Source organism: Arvicanthis niloticus, chromosome 2, assembly GCF_011762505.2.
Source record: "Arvicanthis niloticus isolate mArvNil1 chromosome 2, mArvNil1.pat.X, whole genome shotgun sequence".
Lineage (NCBI taxonomy): Eukaryota > Metazoa > Chordata > Mammalia > Rodentia > Muridae > Arvicanthis > Arvicanthis niloticus.
Window position 1 is genome coordinate 59,584,658 of NC_047659.1, and position 17,340 is coordinate 59,601,997.

At 53.3% G+C, this 17,340-nt stretch overlaps 1 protein-coding gene across 2 annotated transcripts; it reads right to left on the minus strand.

The window, feature by feature from the left end:
• Positions 1 to 852: 852 nt before the first annotated feature.
• Rtn4rl2 (reticulon 4 receptor like 2) lies at positions 853 to 16,766 on the minus strand. 2 transcript variants are annotated; one of them, XM_034495828.2, is made up of 3 exons: positions 16,376 to 16,766; positions 10,128 to 10,609; positions 853 to 2,243 (listed from the first exon to the last, which is right to left on the minus strand). In XM_034495828.2, the coding sequence occupies exons 1-3, from the start codon at positions 16,404 to 16,406 to the stop codon at positions 1,494 to 1,496; spliced, it is 1,263 nt and encodes a 420-aa protein (XP_034351719.1). In that variant the 5' UTR covers positions 16,407 to 16,766; the 3' UTR covers positions 853 to 1,493. The 2 variants fall into 2 exon arrangements, with proteins under 2 accessions (XP_034351719.1, XP_034351721.1); XM_034495830.2 differs by lacking the exon at positions 16,376 to 16,766 and adding an exon at positions 15,986 to 16,245.
• Between the last annotated feature and the right edge of the window lie 574 nt (positions 16,767 to 17,340).

Sequence of the window (17,340 nt, forward strand, 5' to 3'; positions counted from 1 at the left end):
GCCTAGGAGAGGGAGCTCCTAGCCACACTGCAGTGTAAGGCACCCCAACGGTGAAATCCTCATCCCTTGATTTTCTTAACCTCTTAGCCTTTTCTAATCGGCTCAGAAAACTGTTTCCTTGGCTGGATCCACCTGTGAAGGCTTCTATCTCACTGGAGCAAAGAGAGAAAGACCAGATGGCTGTCAGGTACTGAGAAGAGCTGTATATGGTGAATACTTCATATGGGGCCGTTCAACAAAGCAGGCAAACACAAGCTGAAATCTAGTTTTAGGTTCTGCTCTCTCAGCCTTTTGTGGTGCCACTGTGCTCTCCCGAGGAAGACCTGCCTTTTTCCAGAGAGGCCCAAAGACATGTTTAGGCTGGTTGTGCCCATGGATATCTCAGTTATAACACCTCCTGGTGGGGGAAGGTGGGGGCTGCATTTCTTTCTTGGAGACCTCTTAAGGCAGGCTCTCAGACACCCCACTTGTTCAGGTATCAAACACTTCAGGACTGGTCGTAGCTGCTTCTCTTGGGCAAATTGGTGCCACTAGCACAAGTCCTTAACACCCAGGTAACTCAAAAAACAGAATCTTTGGGAGGATCAGAATGACCTTGAGGCCCAGGTCAAGGGAGGTCAGTGCAGTGGGTGAACCTGCTCAGCAGGAAATGCTGGTGGCCTGAGCTCTGAGGTCTCTGTGTAACAGCCCTGGGTGTCCTGACACGCTCTTTGTAGACCAAGCTGGCCTCGAATTCACAGAGATCTGCCACCTCGCTGCCTTTGAGGCCTTGAGGAAAAACGAACAAACAAAAACCCCAACCAACCAACAACAACAACAACAACAACAACAACAAAAAAGCCTTACAGGAGATAAAATAATAGAATTTTTTAATAAATTTTTCCCCCAAACAATTTCTTTTGATCTTCACCACACAGGGGCCATGGTGGAGAGGAAACTCTCTCCAGGCACCCTAAAAAGTGTCCCGGGTAGACTTAGGAGAAAAGTATTCCTCCGGTGTCAGGAGGCTGAAGGGATCAGGACAAGCAGGGTCCAGGGACAGCCTGGCCCTTGCTGAGACATCCCTTCGAAGATCCGGGGGGGGAGGAGGGGAGGCTCCCAGGGGGAGCTTTCAAAGGCTCTGCTGGTGGAAGGTGCTCTGCAGACAAAAGCCCCTCCGAGTCCACTGTGGGGCCCTGGAGAGAGGAGCAACGGCTGCCTGGGGTTCCACGTCCCAGGCTTGGGATGGAGGGGAAGAAGAGTTAATGGCTAGAATCAGGGCGAATGGGGCCGAGCCACCTTCTACACCGTCTTAGGGGCTGCCATACATAAGTCACAACAGCCCAGAAGGCAAATGAGGCAGCCTGGTCCGGGGGACAAGAAAAAGAGCGAGGAGGCCTAGGGAAGGTACCAGGCCGGGTCGCAAACAAGGGGCGAGGATGGAGCTCAGGCTCCGTGGGGCAGAGAAGGGGAGCGGGGCGAAGGCCGTGGCCTCTTCCGTCTGAGCACCGCAGTCAGAGGTGATGGGACGCCAGGAGCAAGAGGCAGAGCAGAGGGGTGCGCAGCCCGGCCGAGAGCGCGGGGCCACGCGAGTCTGCGGGCGCCTGGCACGCGGCCCCGGGACACGTCTGCTCGCCCCGCTGGTCCTCACCGCCGTAGCCCCCCCAGTAGTCGTCCTCGGTGGGCGCGTCCCCGCCCTGGCGCCCCCGCGAGTCCTCGGCAGGCAGGTCTCGGTAGAGCGTGGACGGGTCTGCGGGGGGAGCGCCCGCCTCGGCCACGCCGTACAGGTGGTTGGAAGAGCTGTTGCCGCGGGCGCGGCTGCCCGGCCGCGTGGGCGTGGGCGGCGGGCACGCTTGGAAATCGGAGTCGCGCAGCGCGCGCAGGTCCCGGCCCTGGCGCTCCGGCGGGGTGGCGCAGGTCACGTCGGAGCTGGACACCCGCGCGCGCTGGAACCAAGCCCAGAGCGGCCGAGCGCGGCAGTCGCACGCCCAGGGGTTGGCGTTGAGCCGCAGGAACTCGAGCGACGGCAGGTCGGCCAGCGCCTCTCCAGGCAGCGAGGCCAGGCTGTTGTTGAACAGGTAGAGGATGGTGAGGCGGCTGAGGCCGTGGAAGGCGGCGCGGTGCACGCCCTGCAGCCGGTTCCCGTGCAGCAGCAGCCGGTCCAGGCTGCCCAAGCCGCGGAACACGTGCTCCGTGAGCAGCCGCAGGCGGTTCCCGTGGAGGAAGAGGTGGCTCAGGTTGGCCAGGTCCGCGAACAAGTCATCCTGAGTGGGGGATGGAGACAGAAGAGAGTGGCTTGAGACAGGGTCGGAGACTCCACTCCAGGACCTAGGGGAAGGCATAATGGCAGGGTGGAAGAGTGGGAAAGGGCTGACGCATCTGCATCCGTATCCCAGCTGTGTAACCAAGAGGATCTTCTAATCTCCTGCCTCCACCTCTTGATTCCGGAGATTTCAGGCTTGTGCTACCAAAACAGTTTAATGTGGTTCTGGGGATCAAACCCAGGGCTTCGAACAAGCTAGACCGCACCATATCAACTGAGTCTGAGCCCTGAACTTGAACCCCACCCCCCACCCCCATCTTCTAATCTATTTCCTATGGAAAAAAGCTACACAACTTGAGGTCAGTGGGTCAGGCTGCTCAGGGCCACAAGGGACTGAACCCAGTACAACAATGCCAGGCAAGAACTCTACCGCTGAACTACAGTCCCAGCGCTCTTTTTACACCTGTATTTTGAGACAGAGTCTCATCGAATTGCCCAGGCTGACTTTGAACTTGCTGTTTAGCCTAGGTGGATCTTGAACTTGTCATTCCCATGCTTCAACCTCTTCAGTAGCTTGACTCAGTAACACAATACCCGGTTATATCACTGGGTCTTAAAATTTACTTATTTATTTAACGTATCCCGGCCTCTGTGTGTGTGTGTGTACGTGCGCACATGCACGTACACAACACAAGGGAGTGGGTCCTCTCCTTTCATTATAAAGGTTTCCAGGATAGAACTTAGGCCACCATGCTTGGTAATAACTACTTTTCTGATGAGCCATCTTGCTAGTCCTAGGTGACTCTAGATCCTGTTAAGATGGCAGTCAATACTAACCGTTGCAGAGGGATAATGCCACCTCAACTGCCTGATTCTTAGAGTTAGAGTGTATCCCAGTCCCTGTCAGATTCCAGTAACTTCCCAGTGCTGGCCATCTGGCAGGTGAGGGGGAAGCCTGAGAAGTCTGCCTTCCCGAGAGATGTTGATGAAGTTGCCTGAAGATGATGCTTAGAGTTTGAGAGTCAGATCATGGATCTGTCATGAACTGACTGAGATGCCTGGGAAAAGTCATTCTCTCTTTCTGTGCCTCAGATTCGTTCCCTGTAAAATGTGGGGAAGAAATGGAGCAGCATGTATTAAGATGCTTGGATTTTAACGTGGGCAGACATCATGTGAATTAGCCGTGTTTGTTAATTTGGCCAAGTTACTTCTAAGCATGCTTTCTTCTCTGTAAAGTAGAAATGAGTGTTTCTAGCTCTTGGGTCTGTTCTGAGGACCCAGGAAGAGCATTCACATAAGGTTCATGGGGTGGAGTGCTGGGTACAGTTCCTGCAGATAGAGTTTTGGTCCAGGGATGAAGCCCACAGGCTCTGGAGGTAAAAGCACCAACACAAACCCCAGCTTTTCCTTTTCCTAGCTTCTGGACAAGTTGTTTAGCCCCACTGAGACCCTGTTTCCTCAGTATAAAAGGAAAGAAGATTCTTCAACAGACTGAAGCAAGGTTAGATGTTATGATGCTGTTGAGGGTACAGCAGCTAACAGAAGCAGAGTCAACCATCCATAATTCACGGTTGTCATGACAGCAGGGGCTCATTTAGAATCCCATCCCATCCATTTTCCTCTAAGAGAGATGCTCTTTGGGGACTAGCAGTCCTCCTGGCAGAGTTACCCAGGGTCCAGTGTCAGCTCCACATTCCAGACATAGAAAAGGAGGGAAGAAGCCGAAGTCCCTGAGGGACTGTATCACTGTCCCTCTTACAGTGTGGGGACAGTCCCTGGGGTGGAGAAGTCACCTTGGGAGACATCTCAGGAGCCATCACTGGGAGAACCATGGGATTATGGCTCAGGAGTACAGATGTAGGTATGACCATGGGGAGTGGACTCTGTATTTTAACCAGCCTGCCAGGGAGCCCTTGGTGGTGAGCTGGTGTGGAGCTGTAACTCAGTTGTAGAATGTTTGCCAACCAATGGTCAAGAGCCTGAGTTGGGCTCCGACCCATGTACAGTGTGATTTGGGAGCTAAAACTTAGGATCTACCCCTTAAAAGTACAGTTTGCTTCAGAGATGAAGGCTATGCTGTAGAAAGAGCCAGAACCCCATTCTTCTTACCCCACAACCTTAGGGTCCTCCCCAAATTGTTGTGATCGGTAGATTCCAGAAGCTGTGATTTAATAGGACAAGAGCCCCCTTCTCTGCCCAAGCCAGCTCACCTTGGGCCTGTTCCCCAACCCTGGTTGTCTCTCTCTCTCCCAGTACCTGGGGAGATGGTTCTTTCCTCATGCTACCTGGGCACCTGGTTGAAAGTCTCAGGAGGGCGGGTGGATATGAGTCCCAGCTCATATCCAAGCCTCCACCTTCCTGTGTTCCTCTGTGCTCGCACCTCCTCCCATACGCCTTCCGCCCTCTCTGCTACAGGAACTGAATCTGCCAGGAACCCTCCTCTTGGCCACATTGAGATCAGTCCTTCTCAACCTTCTTGCTACCTCTAACACCAGGACAGTGGTCTCCACCCTCTGAAGCCCTCACCAGGAATGGCTGTTCAGGTCCCCCGCTGACGCTGACCTGCTCAACCCAGGAGCCTCAGCTTTGCTGGTGTGCCCTTCCAGTTTCTCCTTTCCTGTCCTGGCCAGGCTCAGATGGAGCCTGAGTCCTTTCTGCTTAACCCCTCCCTTGGGGTTTCTCTTCAGAGTGTCAGCAATAGGAGGTCACACCCAGGGAAGTATGTTCAGAGAATCAGTGTGGGGAGACAGGAGAACGGCACATCTTTGGAGACTTGGGGGTTCAGACGCCCCAGGGAGCCCAGATGTTTCCAGCCACAGCCCAGTTTTGTATTCCAGCCTTCCTCCCTCTGTGTTGTGTTTCTTGGCTAAAAGTCTTGCTCCTCCTGACTCTGAGACTCAGCCTTGGGGTCCATTCCCCTCCCCCAACCCAAGTTATAGCCAAATCTCATCACCACTTCCTGGGCTGAAGCTCTCAAATCCGGTCCTTCCTGCTCCTTCCTCTCTCCGCCATTAAAACCTTTCTCTGTGCATTAATAAGCTTTTGACTTTCACAGACCCTGCCCTCCCCCATCACCTTCTTGCACGCCCCCTCCCTCTGGGCTTGGAACATCTGCTAAAGTCATTCTCTTCCATTTCAAAAACCGCATTTCTCTTGCCTCCTGCCTGGCCGGTTCACAGCTTTCTGTATCCATTTGGAATCTAAATGCAGCATCCCTACCCTTTCCCAACCGTGCCTGAGAGCATCCTATTCTTAACCTTGCCTTCCTCCAACCTTCCAGCACCTGGCACTGGTACTGATCTTCTCAGCCACCCAGGCTGTGTGACCTTGGGCAGCTCCAGGCACCTCTCTGGGCCTCAGTGTTTTTGATTTTTTTTTTAATCTGTGCCATAAGTGATTTGGAGTGGCTGATCCCCTGGGTCCCCTAAGCGTTTGCTAATTTTGACTCAGTGAGCCCGGGAGTCGATCTCACTCATTCAGCAAAGCTGTTCTGTGTGTGCACGCTGCATTAGGCACCCCCCCCCCCCCCCCGCTCATGGTGCTTGCCCATCCATGGCAGGTGTCATAATCATCGGCGTCAGCAGGTGATTTGCCAAGTTCTCGTTGAATGCCAAACCCTGTATGGCACAGATCCTGATAGTATCTTAATCATCAACACTATGAGGCAGATGCTATGATTATCTCTATTTGGAGACTAACAGAGAGGGTATCAGAGAAAGGGAGCCGCTTGTCTAAGACCCAGCATCTAACATGGGCATGAACTCCAGAGACAGAATGCTCAACACCTGCGCTGCAGAACCTAATAGACTTGGGCTAGTTCTACCCTGGCAACACTAAGGTTGGTGAATTCAGTGATGTTGCTCCCGTATTTTTTTCCAAGTTATCATCTCCTTTAGCTCTTCCTACCCCAAGCGTCATAGATGGGACCAGGACCAGGAGGGCACAGCAATTAGAGAGTGCTTAGATTAGAACTCAGGTCTGCCTGAGCTCAAACACTTCTTGCAAACACCAAGTAAGCCACTGTGGTAACCAAAGGAGAGAAGCAGCCTTACCATCTGGCCACCCTCCAACAGGCTCCGGCAGAGCAGGGATACTGTTTTTGTGCCCTGGAATCCCTGGCACCCTGCATGCTGCCTGGCGTGCAGTAGGTGCTCAGTGAGGAGTCTGCTGGTGAATGAACTGGCCTGGCACGGCGCCTAGCCCTCAGCAGACATTCCATGAGAAACTCCGCCATTTCCAACGGGCACCCGCCACATCCTAACAGTGGGCCTCCTCCAGAAGCCTCCTGAGGCAGGCTGGGCTCCATCCTCCATCGGTCACACCTGCTCCTGAGGATCTCACTGAGCCACATGTTTCCTCACCTGCTTGTGGCATCTCCTGGCCTAGTTCCATCAGGTACTTCACAGACAGAGGCTGTCTCTTTCCTTCTCTATAAAGGACCAGGTGTGAAGAGGCTTCCTTCCTATGACACCCGGTGCTGCTCAGGCCAACATTGTTCAGAAAAGAAAAACGGATCCAAATCCAGAAGACCCCAGTGACCACCTAAAGGTTCCTTAGACTTGGGCTTTAGCTGACTCCAGGCACAGGCAGTGCTTGTGGCCCGAGGGTCAAGAGTAATTTATTAAACTTTAAGCTATGTACTCTACACCTTGACTTACTAGCATCTCACAGCCTGTCTTTGTGGAAGGCATCATTTATGTGACTCCCCACTAGGAAGCGGAGACAGAGGCTTAGAGAGGGAAGGTACCTTCCCTAAAGCCAAATAACGAATACCGTCTAGATACTGAGGCAGAGGTCAGGATCTTAGGAGTAGTAATTAAAACAGTATCAAGGCTAGCAAGTTGGCCAATAAAATTGTCTGCCACCAAGCCTGATGACCTAGGTTCAATAATTGGAAAGAAGGAAGAGAGACCATGAAGGAAAGAGAAAACCAACGCCCCCCCCCCAGTTGTCCTTTGACTTCCATGTACGAGCCATGACATATGTACCTACTACCAGCTACAAGCATAAAAACTGTAATTTAAAAATTAAAAACAAAGGCCCAACACCCTGTATCAGAAAGTCTGAAATCCTATATCCTCTAAAATCCAAAGCTTTCAGAGCAGCAAAATAACTTGTCACCACTAGTGGAGAGTTCCCCACCAGGAAACTTTGTTTCGAATTATGAAGTTTGTATGAAACCTCCTTTAGGCTATGAGGCCAGAGGTATAGGAGATACAGAGGAACTATGTGGACAAGTATATAGGAGAGATGGGTGAGCTATGTGCTGGGACTTAGGTCCTGCCTTCAAGATAACTCATTATGTGTATACAAATCTTCCAAATTCTGAAGCAAACACATCTGATCTCCACTTCTTCAGATCAGGGTGCTCAACCTGCAACAATTATGGTGCTTTCATCTTAGAGTGTAGCTTGTGCTACATGCCTTTCATTTAATACGGATAAACAATCTAGATAAACATCAGTAAGGTGCCAACTCAGGGATGTAGATGAGAGGATGGAAAGAATAGTGTGTGCAAAGCCAGGGAAAAGATGAGAGGCTGGAAAGTGCTTTTAAAGACAAACCCACAGGGCTGGGGATATGGCTCACTTGGTAGAATGCTTGCCTAGCATACCCCAAGACCTGGGTCCCATCCACTGCCATATAAACCAGGCATTCAGGTATGAATGTGTAATTCTAGCACTCAGGAAGCAGAGGCAGGAGTGATTAAGAAGTTCAAGGTCAGGGATGGAGAGATGGCTCAGAATACTGGCTGCTCTTGCAGAGGACCTAGGTTTGACTCCTAGCACCTATAGACCAGCTCACAAGCATCTGTAATGCCAACTCCAGAAGATCTGACTTTCTCTTCTGGCCTCATCAGACATTGTGCACATGTTGTACACAGATGTATGCCCATACACATAAAAATGAATCTCAAAAAAGAGAAATACACATAAAAATGAATCTCAAAAAAAATAAAAATATGAAGGAAAGGAAAAAGAGAAGGAAGAAGAAGAAGAGGAAAAAGAAGAGAAAGAAGTGAGGAGGAGGAGAAAGAGGAGGAAGAAGAAGAGGAGGAAGAGGAGGAAGAGAAGGAAGAGGAGGAGGAAGTTGAAGTTCAATGCCATCCTTGGTTACATAGTAAGTTTAGAGCCAGCCTGGGATTCGAGAAAACTCATCTTAAAACAAAAACAGAAGCTAATCAACCAGCCGCACAGACACAAAACCTAAGCAAACTAGCAGAAACTCCTAGCCTACTCAATTGTACTTCGGGGTACTGGCCCTGGAAAGTATGGCTTATCAGGCCGGCCAAGTGTCAGCTCCTCCTTCCCCAGCTGACTACTTGTAGAAGCTTCCATTCTGTCCTTGGAGCCAGGTCTGTCCCTGCTGCCAGGCAATCTGAAGCTCAGCTTGGTGGGGAGACTAGTAATGCCCCAGTCACAGGGACAGTGGCTTCAGGGACATATGTTCCACACACCCATGGGATTCCCCAGTGCATACTTCCCCAGTGTGCACTCTGGTGAAAACCTCTGCCTGGAAAGGCCTCCAGGCATGAGATGAAGTGTGCTCTGTAACCGTGGTTCCCAACAAATTCAGGAAGAAGAGAAATAGGAGGTGTGTCTTGGATCCTATCCATGGCCTCAGAATAATCCTTAGAGTTGACCCAGATCTCTAAGATGAAGTTCAAGCTGGGGCACATCCCTGAGACCAATGTTAAATAAAGCTCATTAAAAAAAACATGGCATTTTAACAAGCATTTATATAGCTCTTATATATGCCAAGCTCTATTCTAAGTGTGCTACAAATTATTCATGCATTTAGTGCTTACAAAACCCCTGGGTGACGGATGCTCATATTACTCCCATTTCACAGACAGGAAAACTGAGGCTTGAAAACTGCCACATGCTTATAAATGGTAGTGTTGATGTCTATAAAGTGCTTTGCCCAGAACCCAGCAAAATGTATACTTATGCGCCTGCTAAGTTGATTGTTGTTTTTTCAGCAATAATGAGACATACTATTCCAGTCACTATGCATTTTTCTGCCCTTCTCTTTTTCATTTGAATACAGCATGGATGTTCAATACATTGATAAACTGCCATCACTATTGTTATGAGGAGCATCAGGCACACTGATGACCAAGCCCGGGTTGGGGAGAAGGCAGGGCCTTCTGCATCAGGTGGGAAGTACCCGCTTCTAGCCAAAGCCTCTGCTCTTAGGGAAATACCTTCCTGGGTGTTTGTTAGAAGGGCATGTTTCTGCTTCCTGGGGAAATGGGAGGTGAGGGTTTAACTGCCAGACAGCCAGCATAACAACAATAGTAAGTAATAATGAGATCAATAATAATAACAATGAATAACAATTATCCTTCTTACTCCCACCCCCTCACCCCTCAGCTATGTAGCAGAATTTTACCGGAGACAATGGGTTTAAGGAACTGGATCTAGAAAGGGTGAGGTTTTCCCCTGTTCTCTTACTCCCCAGTGTGATCAGGGAAGAGTGTGACTTCTATGAGACAACCCCCTCCATAGCAGTGACTCCACCCTTTGTCCAGCTTGCATGACAAGTGGGAGGGCTTGGGGGTGGATGGGAAAAGATCATGCAAAGGCCTCTGGGCTGAGGCTCTTGGAGAAAGGAGAGCTCTACAGACTTTGGGGAGTGTGCTGAGTGGGTGCATGAAGGGAGACAGACAGAAGAGGCAGAGGGAGACGTGCATATGGGGGAGGCGAGTCAGGAGACAGGCAGAGAGGGACAGACCCATAGGCAGAGGCAAATGGGGGTTAGAGAGATACAGAGAAAGAGGGGTGGACGAACACTGAGAAAGAAGACAAAGAAACACGGGAGGGGTACTTAGGTCCAGAGAGAAAGAGGTGAAAGAGGCCTAGGGGAGATGGCCGAGACTCACTTGTAGGTGGAGCAGGCTGTTCTCCTGGAGGTAGAGGTACTGTAGGCTGACCAGGCCTCGGAAAATGTTGCCAGGTAGGCTGCTGAGCTGGCAGCGGTACAGGTGTAGTGACTGCAGCCTCTCTAGGCCCTGGAAGGTGTCGGGCTCCAGGGAGCGCAGGTGCCGATTGTCACCGAGATCCAGTTCCTCTAGGGCCTGCAGATGGCGGAAGGTGCCAGGGTAGATGGTGGAGAGGTTGTTGGAGAAGAGCCACAGGGTGAGCAGGTTGGGCCCAAAGGTGCCTGGCCGCAGCGAGCGAATGAGGTTGTTCTGCAAGAAGAGTCGCTGTGTACTGGGTGGCAAGGACAGCGGCACTGAGGAGAAGTTGTTGGCCTGGCAGCTCACGGTGGGTGGAGAGGAGTAGCAGGTGCAGAGCATAGGGCAGCTGGGGGTCACCGGAGGGAGAGCCAGGAGTGTCAGCAGTAGGCAGGCTGAGGCAGGACCTGTGGGGAGAACAGAGTGAGGCTTACTTCTCTCTCTCTCTCTCTCTCTCTCTCTCTCTCTCTCTCTCTCTCTCTCTCTTTCTCTCTCTGTGTGTTCATGTCTGTGTTTTCTTCTTTTTGAGATGGTCTTATGTAGCCCAGGTTGCCCTCCAATTTAATGTTTAGCTGAGGATGACTCTGAACTTCTGATCCTCCTGCCTCTACCTTCCTAGGGCAGAGATTATAGTGGTGTGCTCCATGCCTAGTTTATGCAGTGCTGGAGATGACGCTCAGGGCCTTGTGCATGTGAGGCAGGCACCCCACCAATTCAGCTACAATCAGCTACAAGACTGAGATTGTGCAAGGCAGAGAGAGATGCAATGGGGAGGCAAGTCAGAGAGGGACAGACAGACAGAGGCAAACAGGGGTTAGAGACAGACAGAGAGAGGTTTCAAACCTCTCTTTTGGGAGCTAGAGTTTGGCAAGACTGGACACTTGTGTTCTAGCATCGAAGAGTGAGGGCTCCTCTTTCATTCACCCCTCCTGTCCTTTGTCCTCTACCTCTCAACAGAGCAGATAAAGACAGAACATCCTCCCTCTGTCAGGATCCCCAGAAGGCCCCTGAGGTTTGCCTGGGGAGCTTTGCCTGGGGAGAGGTAGGCCTGTACCCCCAAACACTTGGTGGATTTTGTAGACAGCACTGGGAAATGTCTAAACTTGTTTGGGGAGCAGGCATCTTTTTAATTGTTGCGTGCTTGACCTTGTTTAGAGTTGGGGTCAAAAGTCTAAGACTAGGGTCAGGGTTTTCTTTCCTTAATACTGAGGCCGGGCCGGGGGTTCTCTGGGATAGGGACAACCCTTTTTAGGGTGTTAAACTACAGCACTGTCTTCTACCCACCAGATGCCAGTAGCACCCTGCCCCCAGTTATGACAATCAAAATGTCTCTAGACATTGCCACATGTCCTCTGGGAGCAACACCAGCCCACACGAGAAAGCTAGACACTAACTTGAGACCCGTTGTGGCTAGAAGGCTTGTAGGTGGCAGGGTGACCCACACCCTCCTCCTTCTCCTTGAAGGCCTTGGAAGAATCTTAGCCTTTCCACCTAGGAAGTGGTTACAGGGTGAGGCTGCAGAATCAACTCAGGCTCTCCTCATTCAAAGTCTTTAAATACGTTTCTTTGTCCAAAGTAACTTTTGGAGTTTGGGCATGGGTTATTCTTCTTACAATACAGTCAGGAAAGCAAAAACAAACAAGCAAATAAACAAACAACTAGTGTCCAGAATGGGTGCTTGTGTTTTCTGCCCCACCAAGGAGCCCGGAGCCCTAGCCCTTAATGTTGCAGACAGAGGCTCCAGTTGGAATGAATCCTCTTGACCTTAGTTCTATCAGAATTTTCAGAAAGTCTGAGATTTTCCTGGGAAGTTTCCCCATGAGGAGAGTTGAGCTTGCATCCACAAGGCTAGGAGCCATTCCTTTGACCTCAGAAGTCAGAGAAAGGAAGGCCTGGTTTGGGGGGGAGGTCCCCATGGCTGGGGTGGGGAGGTGTAGCTGAGAGATGGGTAACTTTGAGTGCCAGATCTCTAAGGCTGCCAGCTGAGGTTTGAGTGTGAGGTCTCCAGGTGCTCTGAGGTGTCTGTGATCTAGCGGGGGACAGTGTGAGACAGGTGCTCACTACTGAAGGTGCTAGCAGCCTGGTAGGCAACATTGTATCAGGCACACATCCCTGTATCTCTTCTCAGGGAGCTCCACTGACAGTTTCCTGGGCCCCTGGGCAGGGTGCCTTCCCCCCCCCCCCCCCCAGCTCTTAAGGCACTTCCCAAGGCCAACTCAGCCTGATTGTGTGTGTCGATGGCCCCTCCTGGTGCTTGAGTGAGCGAGCATGTGCTGGCGGTCCTCTGCGTGTGTGAGTGCTGGGCCCCGTGCGTGTGTAGGCTGGGTGTGATGTAATATTCAGTGACACAGCGCGGCTGTTCCATTCGTTCACACCACCTCCGCGTTTCTCGGTCCTTCTCACCCCTCCCCCGTGCGGCGGTTCACGATTACTTTTCTTCTGAGTTTTTTCAGAGCCACGTGGGGTGGAGGAGCACGTCTCTCACCCCTGATCTTAACGAGGAAGGAGTGGGGTGTGGAAGTCCAGAGTGGGGACCCTGGGTGGGCTTCCCCAGCACCGAGGGCTGGGGTTTAGAACTGGAAATTTCAGAGCTGTATAAGGCCTATGGGAATGACAATTGTATTTCAGAGAAGGCGAACAACTTATCCAAGGTCACACACTACAAAGTGGGACAAGAAAAGGACCAGAAAAAGATCGGCCTGGTGTCCAGTAGGGCACTCCTGTTCCTGTCAGAGTCGCCCTATGAGCTCTGCCTCACTGAGGATTTTACACCAAAGGAAGCCAGATCCTTCTCTGATCCCTTAATCCCACCCCCATGCACAAGCTCGACAGTGTCAGCAGCATGGCGGTCAACCTCCCCATCCCCCAGGATTATGGGGCTCTTCCTCCAGCCTCCCGCTGGTTGACTGACTGCTATCCGAGGAGAGAAAGCAGGAAGGGCTACAAACCCAGAATGCTATTCCCTTGGCCCCAGGTCCCAAGCTGAGGTCAAGCTCATTAGGGGCTGGCAAATTCCCTCACCTTTTTTTTTTTTTTTTTTTTTTTTTTTTTTTTTTTGCCCAGACTCCCTGTTTGACTCCTCACTCCTTCAATGCTCCTCCTCTTTGCCCTCCCTGCCTCCCTGCTCTCCCGTCCACGCCTTTCTCTCAGCGGGATTCACTTCCCTCCTTCTCAGTGGTATTCCCTTCAGGCCCTTTGAGGAGGGACCCTGGTGGGGGGGCTCCGAGGCAGTTGCTGCGTAACAGTGACTCTGATGCCATTTCTGGCCCTCGCTGCCGTGCAAAGCAGCTGTAACCCAAGGAGCTTCATCCATAATTCAGGTTGCGGCTCTCACTGGAGGCAAGGGGGAGGGGGAGGTGGTGGGCTCTGGGCTTCTCTGCCCCCGGGCTGGGTTGGAGTGGGCACTCCAGGCAGAGGCAAGGTAGGCGGTGGAGAGAGCACCGTGTCCCCCCCCCCCCCCCCCGCCGCCCCTTACACCATTCTCCTTCTCCCACATCTCCTCCCCTAAGGCCTGCTTCTCTTGCCTCCTCACAGCCCCTCCAGGCCCTCCCGAGGACCACATCTAAACTCTAGGTTCCCTTATGCATGTCCTGGGCAGGCACAGTGTGTCAGAGGTGGACTGGGATATCCTCAGCCACCATTGAAAACAAAGCTTTGTGAGTCAGGAAATTACCGAGGGCTGGAAAGCAAAAAAGTGGGCTTCTGGTTGGTAAAGCCTCTTTCTGTCCTCAGAATCCTTGGTTTCTTCCCTGCCTTGCAGTAAAGGCAGAGGGAAGCCTTTTCTGCAAGCCTCCCTCACCCTCTGTTAAGCCCCCCAACATGAATGGAGTGTGGGACCAGAGGACTCGATCTGCTATCGAGCACCTACTGCATGCTAGCACTCCATTCATGCATGCCGCCCTCTTTATCCACAGAACCCAACCTATCATGGCCCCAGGGGAGATCAATAGTACAAAGGCCCCAACCTTTCTAGGAAGGGAGGAAGATTTCACTATGAAGTCCAAGTGTAATGTGGGATCTAGAGCTGGACCCACTCTGACCTTTCCTTCAGAGCCCCTTCCCCCATCACACCCTCTGGATATGAGATGCTGGCCTAGAGGTAAAGGGAACATAGGTGTACTGTGCTCAGATGCTCAGTCTTGGGACAATCACAATGCTAGCTGTTCGGCTGTTCAGGGTCAGGGTTAGAGGGTGGGTGGGGACAGGACAGGATGGACGTAGGCTCTCTCCATAGATTTCCATTCCTGGGCTCCAGGCTCTGGTTACTCTAGAGCACAGCACAATTGAGAGTCAAGAAAAGGTGACCAGTGACCAAAGGCATAGCCAGATCTGGCCACAGGAGGGAGCGGAGAGAGTCTACAACATGATATTGATCCCCCGGAAGGCTAAGGTACCCAGAGCCAAAAGGATCCATTCACCAAGGGATCATGGTCAAAGCCCAAGGGCTGCCAGACCTTGGAGTACCCAGGATCTGAGATAAAGTTCTCAGCTTGTGCCAACCGTTAGACCAGAGGCCCCTGGGAATAAGAAATTTGAGGAGAAAGGGGTGGGGGCAGTGTCCAAGGCAGGAACCGGGGCGCACCATAATAGGGCAGAGATGTCCCAGGAAAAGTAGACAAGCCTCTAGTTGTAGAAAGAGGGTACTGGGTCCTAAATACAAGCACCATCTGCACACCTCAAACGCTGCCTCAGGGAAGAGCCAGGGGCCTGCCAGGCAGATGCTGAGGGGGCAGAGGGTGAGGAGGTGGGGGGCCTTGGGAGTGGCATGGGGGCGGTGGCATACCAGTGACGCAGGGGCCTGAGGAGGCACCGATGCAGGTGACTGGAGGCTTTAAAGCTGCTGCAAACAGCTTCTCACTCTGCCAGAATGTAACACCCCAAAATAAGCAGCTACTGTGGGGCGGCAGGATCCGACGTCGGGGCTGGGAGATATAAATGGCAGCACTGAGCCAGGCCAGGTACCCACCCCAAAGAGGCTGCCACCCCCCCCCCCTCCACCACACACAAAGTGCTCACGCTCCTTCTCTCATATCCAACTCAGACCCCAAGCTCAGGGTCCTCTGGACTAGCCCACCAGCTACTCCTCAGAGAAGGGATGTTAACAGGCAGGCGCTTTGGAATGGAGGGCTTCCCACGTGGAAGTGGTTACCAGAAGCCTCTTTGTCTACTCCCTGGGCACCATCGCTTCTCTTTCATCTCCCTCTCTGGCTTCTGTTGACATCCTAATCCATCTCAAAACACTCTACCACGTAGGGATCCCGGCCCCCAACCCTGGTAACCATTTTCCTGGTGTCTGACTCTTACATCTAGCCTTCCTCACCAGCTTCCGCTGGCTTCCAGTCCTCCCATCCCCTTTCCATTCCAATCTCCTAGAGCCCCAGTCCTCACCCTTCCGGTTATCTCCCCCCACCCCTCCCCGTTCTAGCTTTCTATCCCCATCTACATCTCTCTCCTGAACTGGTCACCCTCACCTCCCTCTTCCTTGGTCTTCCCCTGGACCCCAGTTTCCGGTCGTCTAACCTTTATTCCTCCTCCTACCCCTCCTTTATCCCGCCCCCACCTCCTCTTTCTCACCCCCCACCTCCCTAGACACTTTTCTCATCCTGACTCCCCTCCTCCCTCCGACCCCTACCCTCCCCGCCCCCAGTCTCCAGCCCACACCCTTGGCTGTCACTCAGTGCTCAGAACTAGCCTCCTTCTAGCCCCTCCATCTGTGCGACTAGGCAGGGCCATTGGGGAATCGCTCTCTACCCCCTAACATTCCCAGGCAGACCCCTACCCACATGGCTTGCCTTCCCAGGTGACTGGAAAGTGCTGAGACACCGGGCACGAGGAGTTGCTGAGTCGGCGCTTCCCCAGCCGGCCGGAGTCCTCAGCGTCCCCCGGAGCAGGTGGAGCCGGGACAACAGAACCTGAGCCTCTTTCTCCTCCTCCCAGCCAGCTCCGTCTGCCCTCCGCGTCCCCCCTTGGTCACGAGCTCCCCGCACATTCCCGCAGGCTCCAAGCCCAGTGCCCTCCTGCGGCTGGCAGCTCTGGGGGCGGAGGCGCGGCTCCCGCGCTAAGCGGTTTTTTTTTTTGCTCCCTACCCACCCCACCCCCTTCACTGCCCCACCCTCATGCCCAAGGAGAGGGGCACCTCTCTCTAGTGTCCTCCCGCCGGCCAGTGTCCCTACCTTGCAGCAGGCGCCGGAGCCCGGGCAGCATCTTGTCTCGACGATCGGGGGAGGGGGCGGCGGGGGGGGGGGAGGGCGCTCCCACTCGCTCCCTTATCCCGCCGGACAGACGGCGGGGACTCCGCGGGGCTCCGTAAGGACCCGGGGAGTCCCGGGCTACGTAGCGGGGCTGCGGAGCTCTACCCTGCGCCCCCCGGACTCCGTGCCTCGGAAGGAGCCATCGGCCCCGACGGGACGGGGCGGGGCACGACTGGATGGAAAGGGCTGGGTAGACTGTGGACACCGGGTGTCCGCGCCCCCTCGGCGGCGCTGCCCCGCAGGGAGTCCGTTAGTCGGTCCGTCCGTGCGCCCCGGCTGCTCGCCGAGGGAGAGTGGGGACAGCGAAGAAGCGCTCCCCCCCCCCCCATTCCCGCACTCGCTGGCTCCTCCCTCGCTTCCCGGCCTGCCGGTTTAACCCTTTGCTGGCTACTAGGAGGCGGGAGTAGTTCTCCATCTAGCCCACTCATTCTCGGGCCCCCTCCCAACCTTGGGAGATCGGGAAGGCTGTGTTCCCGCAGCCACCGCGGCGCCATGCCTTTAGAGAGAAATTCCTTCTTGTGTGTGTGTGTGTGTGTGTGTGTGTGTGTGTGTCTGCGCGCGCGCGCGCACGCAGTAGTGTTAAGTCCCCTCCCCACCCCCGACTCGTTCAGGGGGTTTCCTCTCCCAACTTTCCCAGAAGATACGCAGTTTCAGAGTAGTTTCTCACTCAGCGCCCCTCCTCCTGCCCTGTCCTTCACGATCGTTTGCGTCCCTTAAAGACTCCAAGATTTCACGTTCTCTTTGATTCCCAGACTCTCAGGGCGGCTTGTATAGCTATGGGACCAGTGTGTATGGGACTTTGTGTGAGCAAGTGTATGTGCGCGTGCCCGCGCGCGCAGACGCTTGGACAGGTGTAGCTGAGTGCTGGCCTTTTATTCCTGTCGGGG

Excerpts from the sequence above, each read along its gene's own strand:
- Rtn4rl2 (XM_034495828.2), bottom strand. The coding sequence starts at position 16,406 with ATGCTGCCCGGGCTCCGGCGCCTGCTGCAAG. Across the intron at positions 10,610-16,375 it reads GCTCCGGCGCCTGCTGCAAG|GTCCTGCCTCAGCCTGCCTA; the intron begins GTAGGGACACTG and ends TTCTCCCCACAG. Across the intron at positions 2,244-10,127 it reads ACAGCCTGCTCCACCTACAA|GATGACTTGTTCGCGGACCT; the intron begins GTGAGTCTCGGC and ends TCCCCCACTCAG.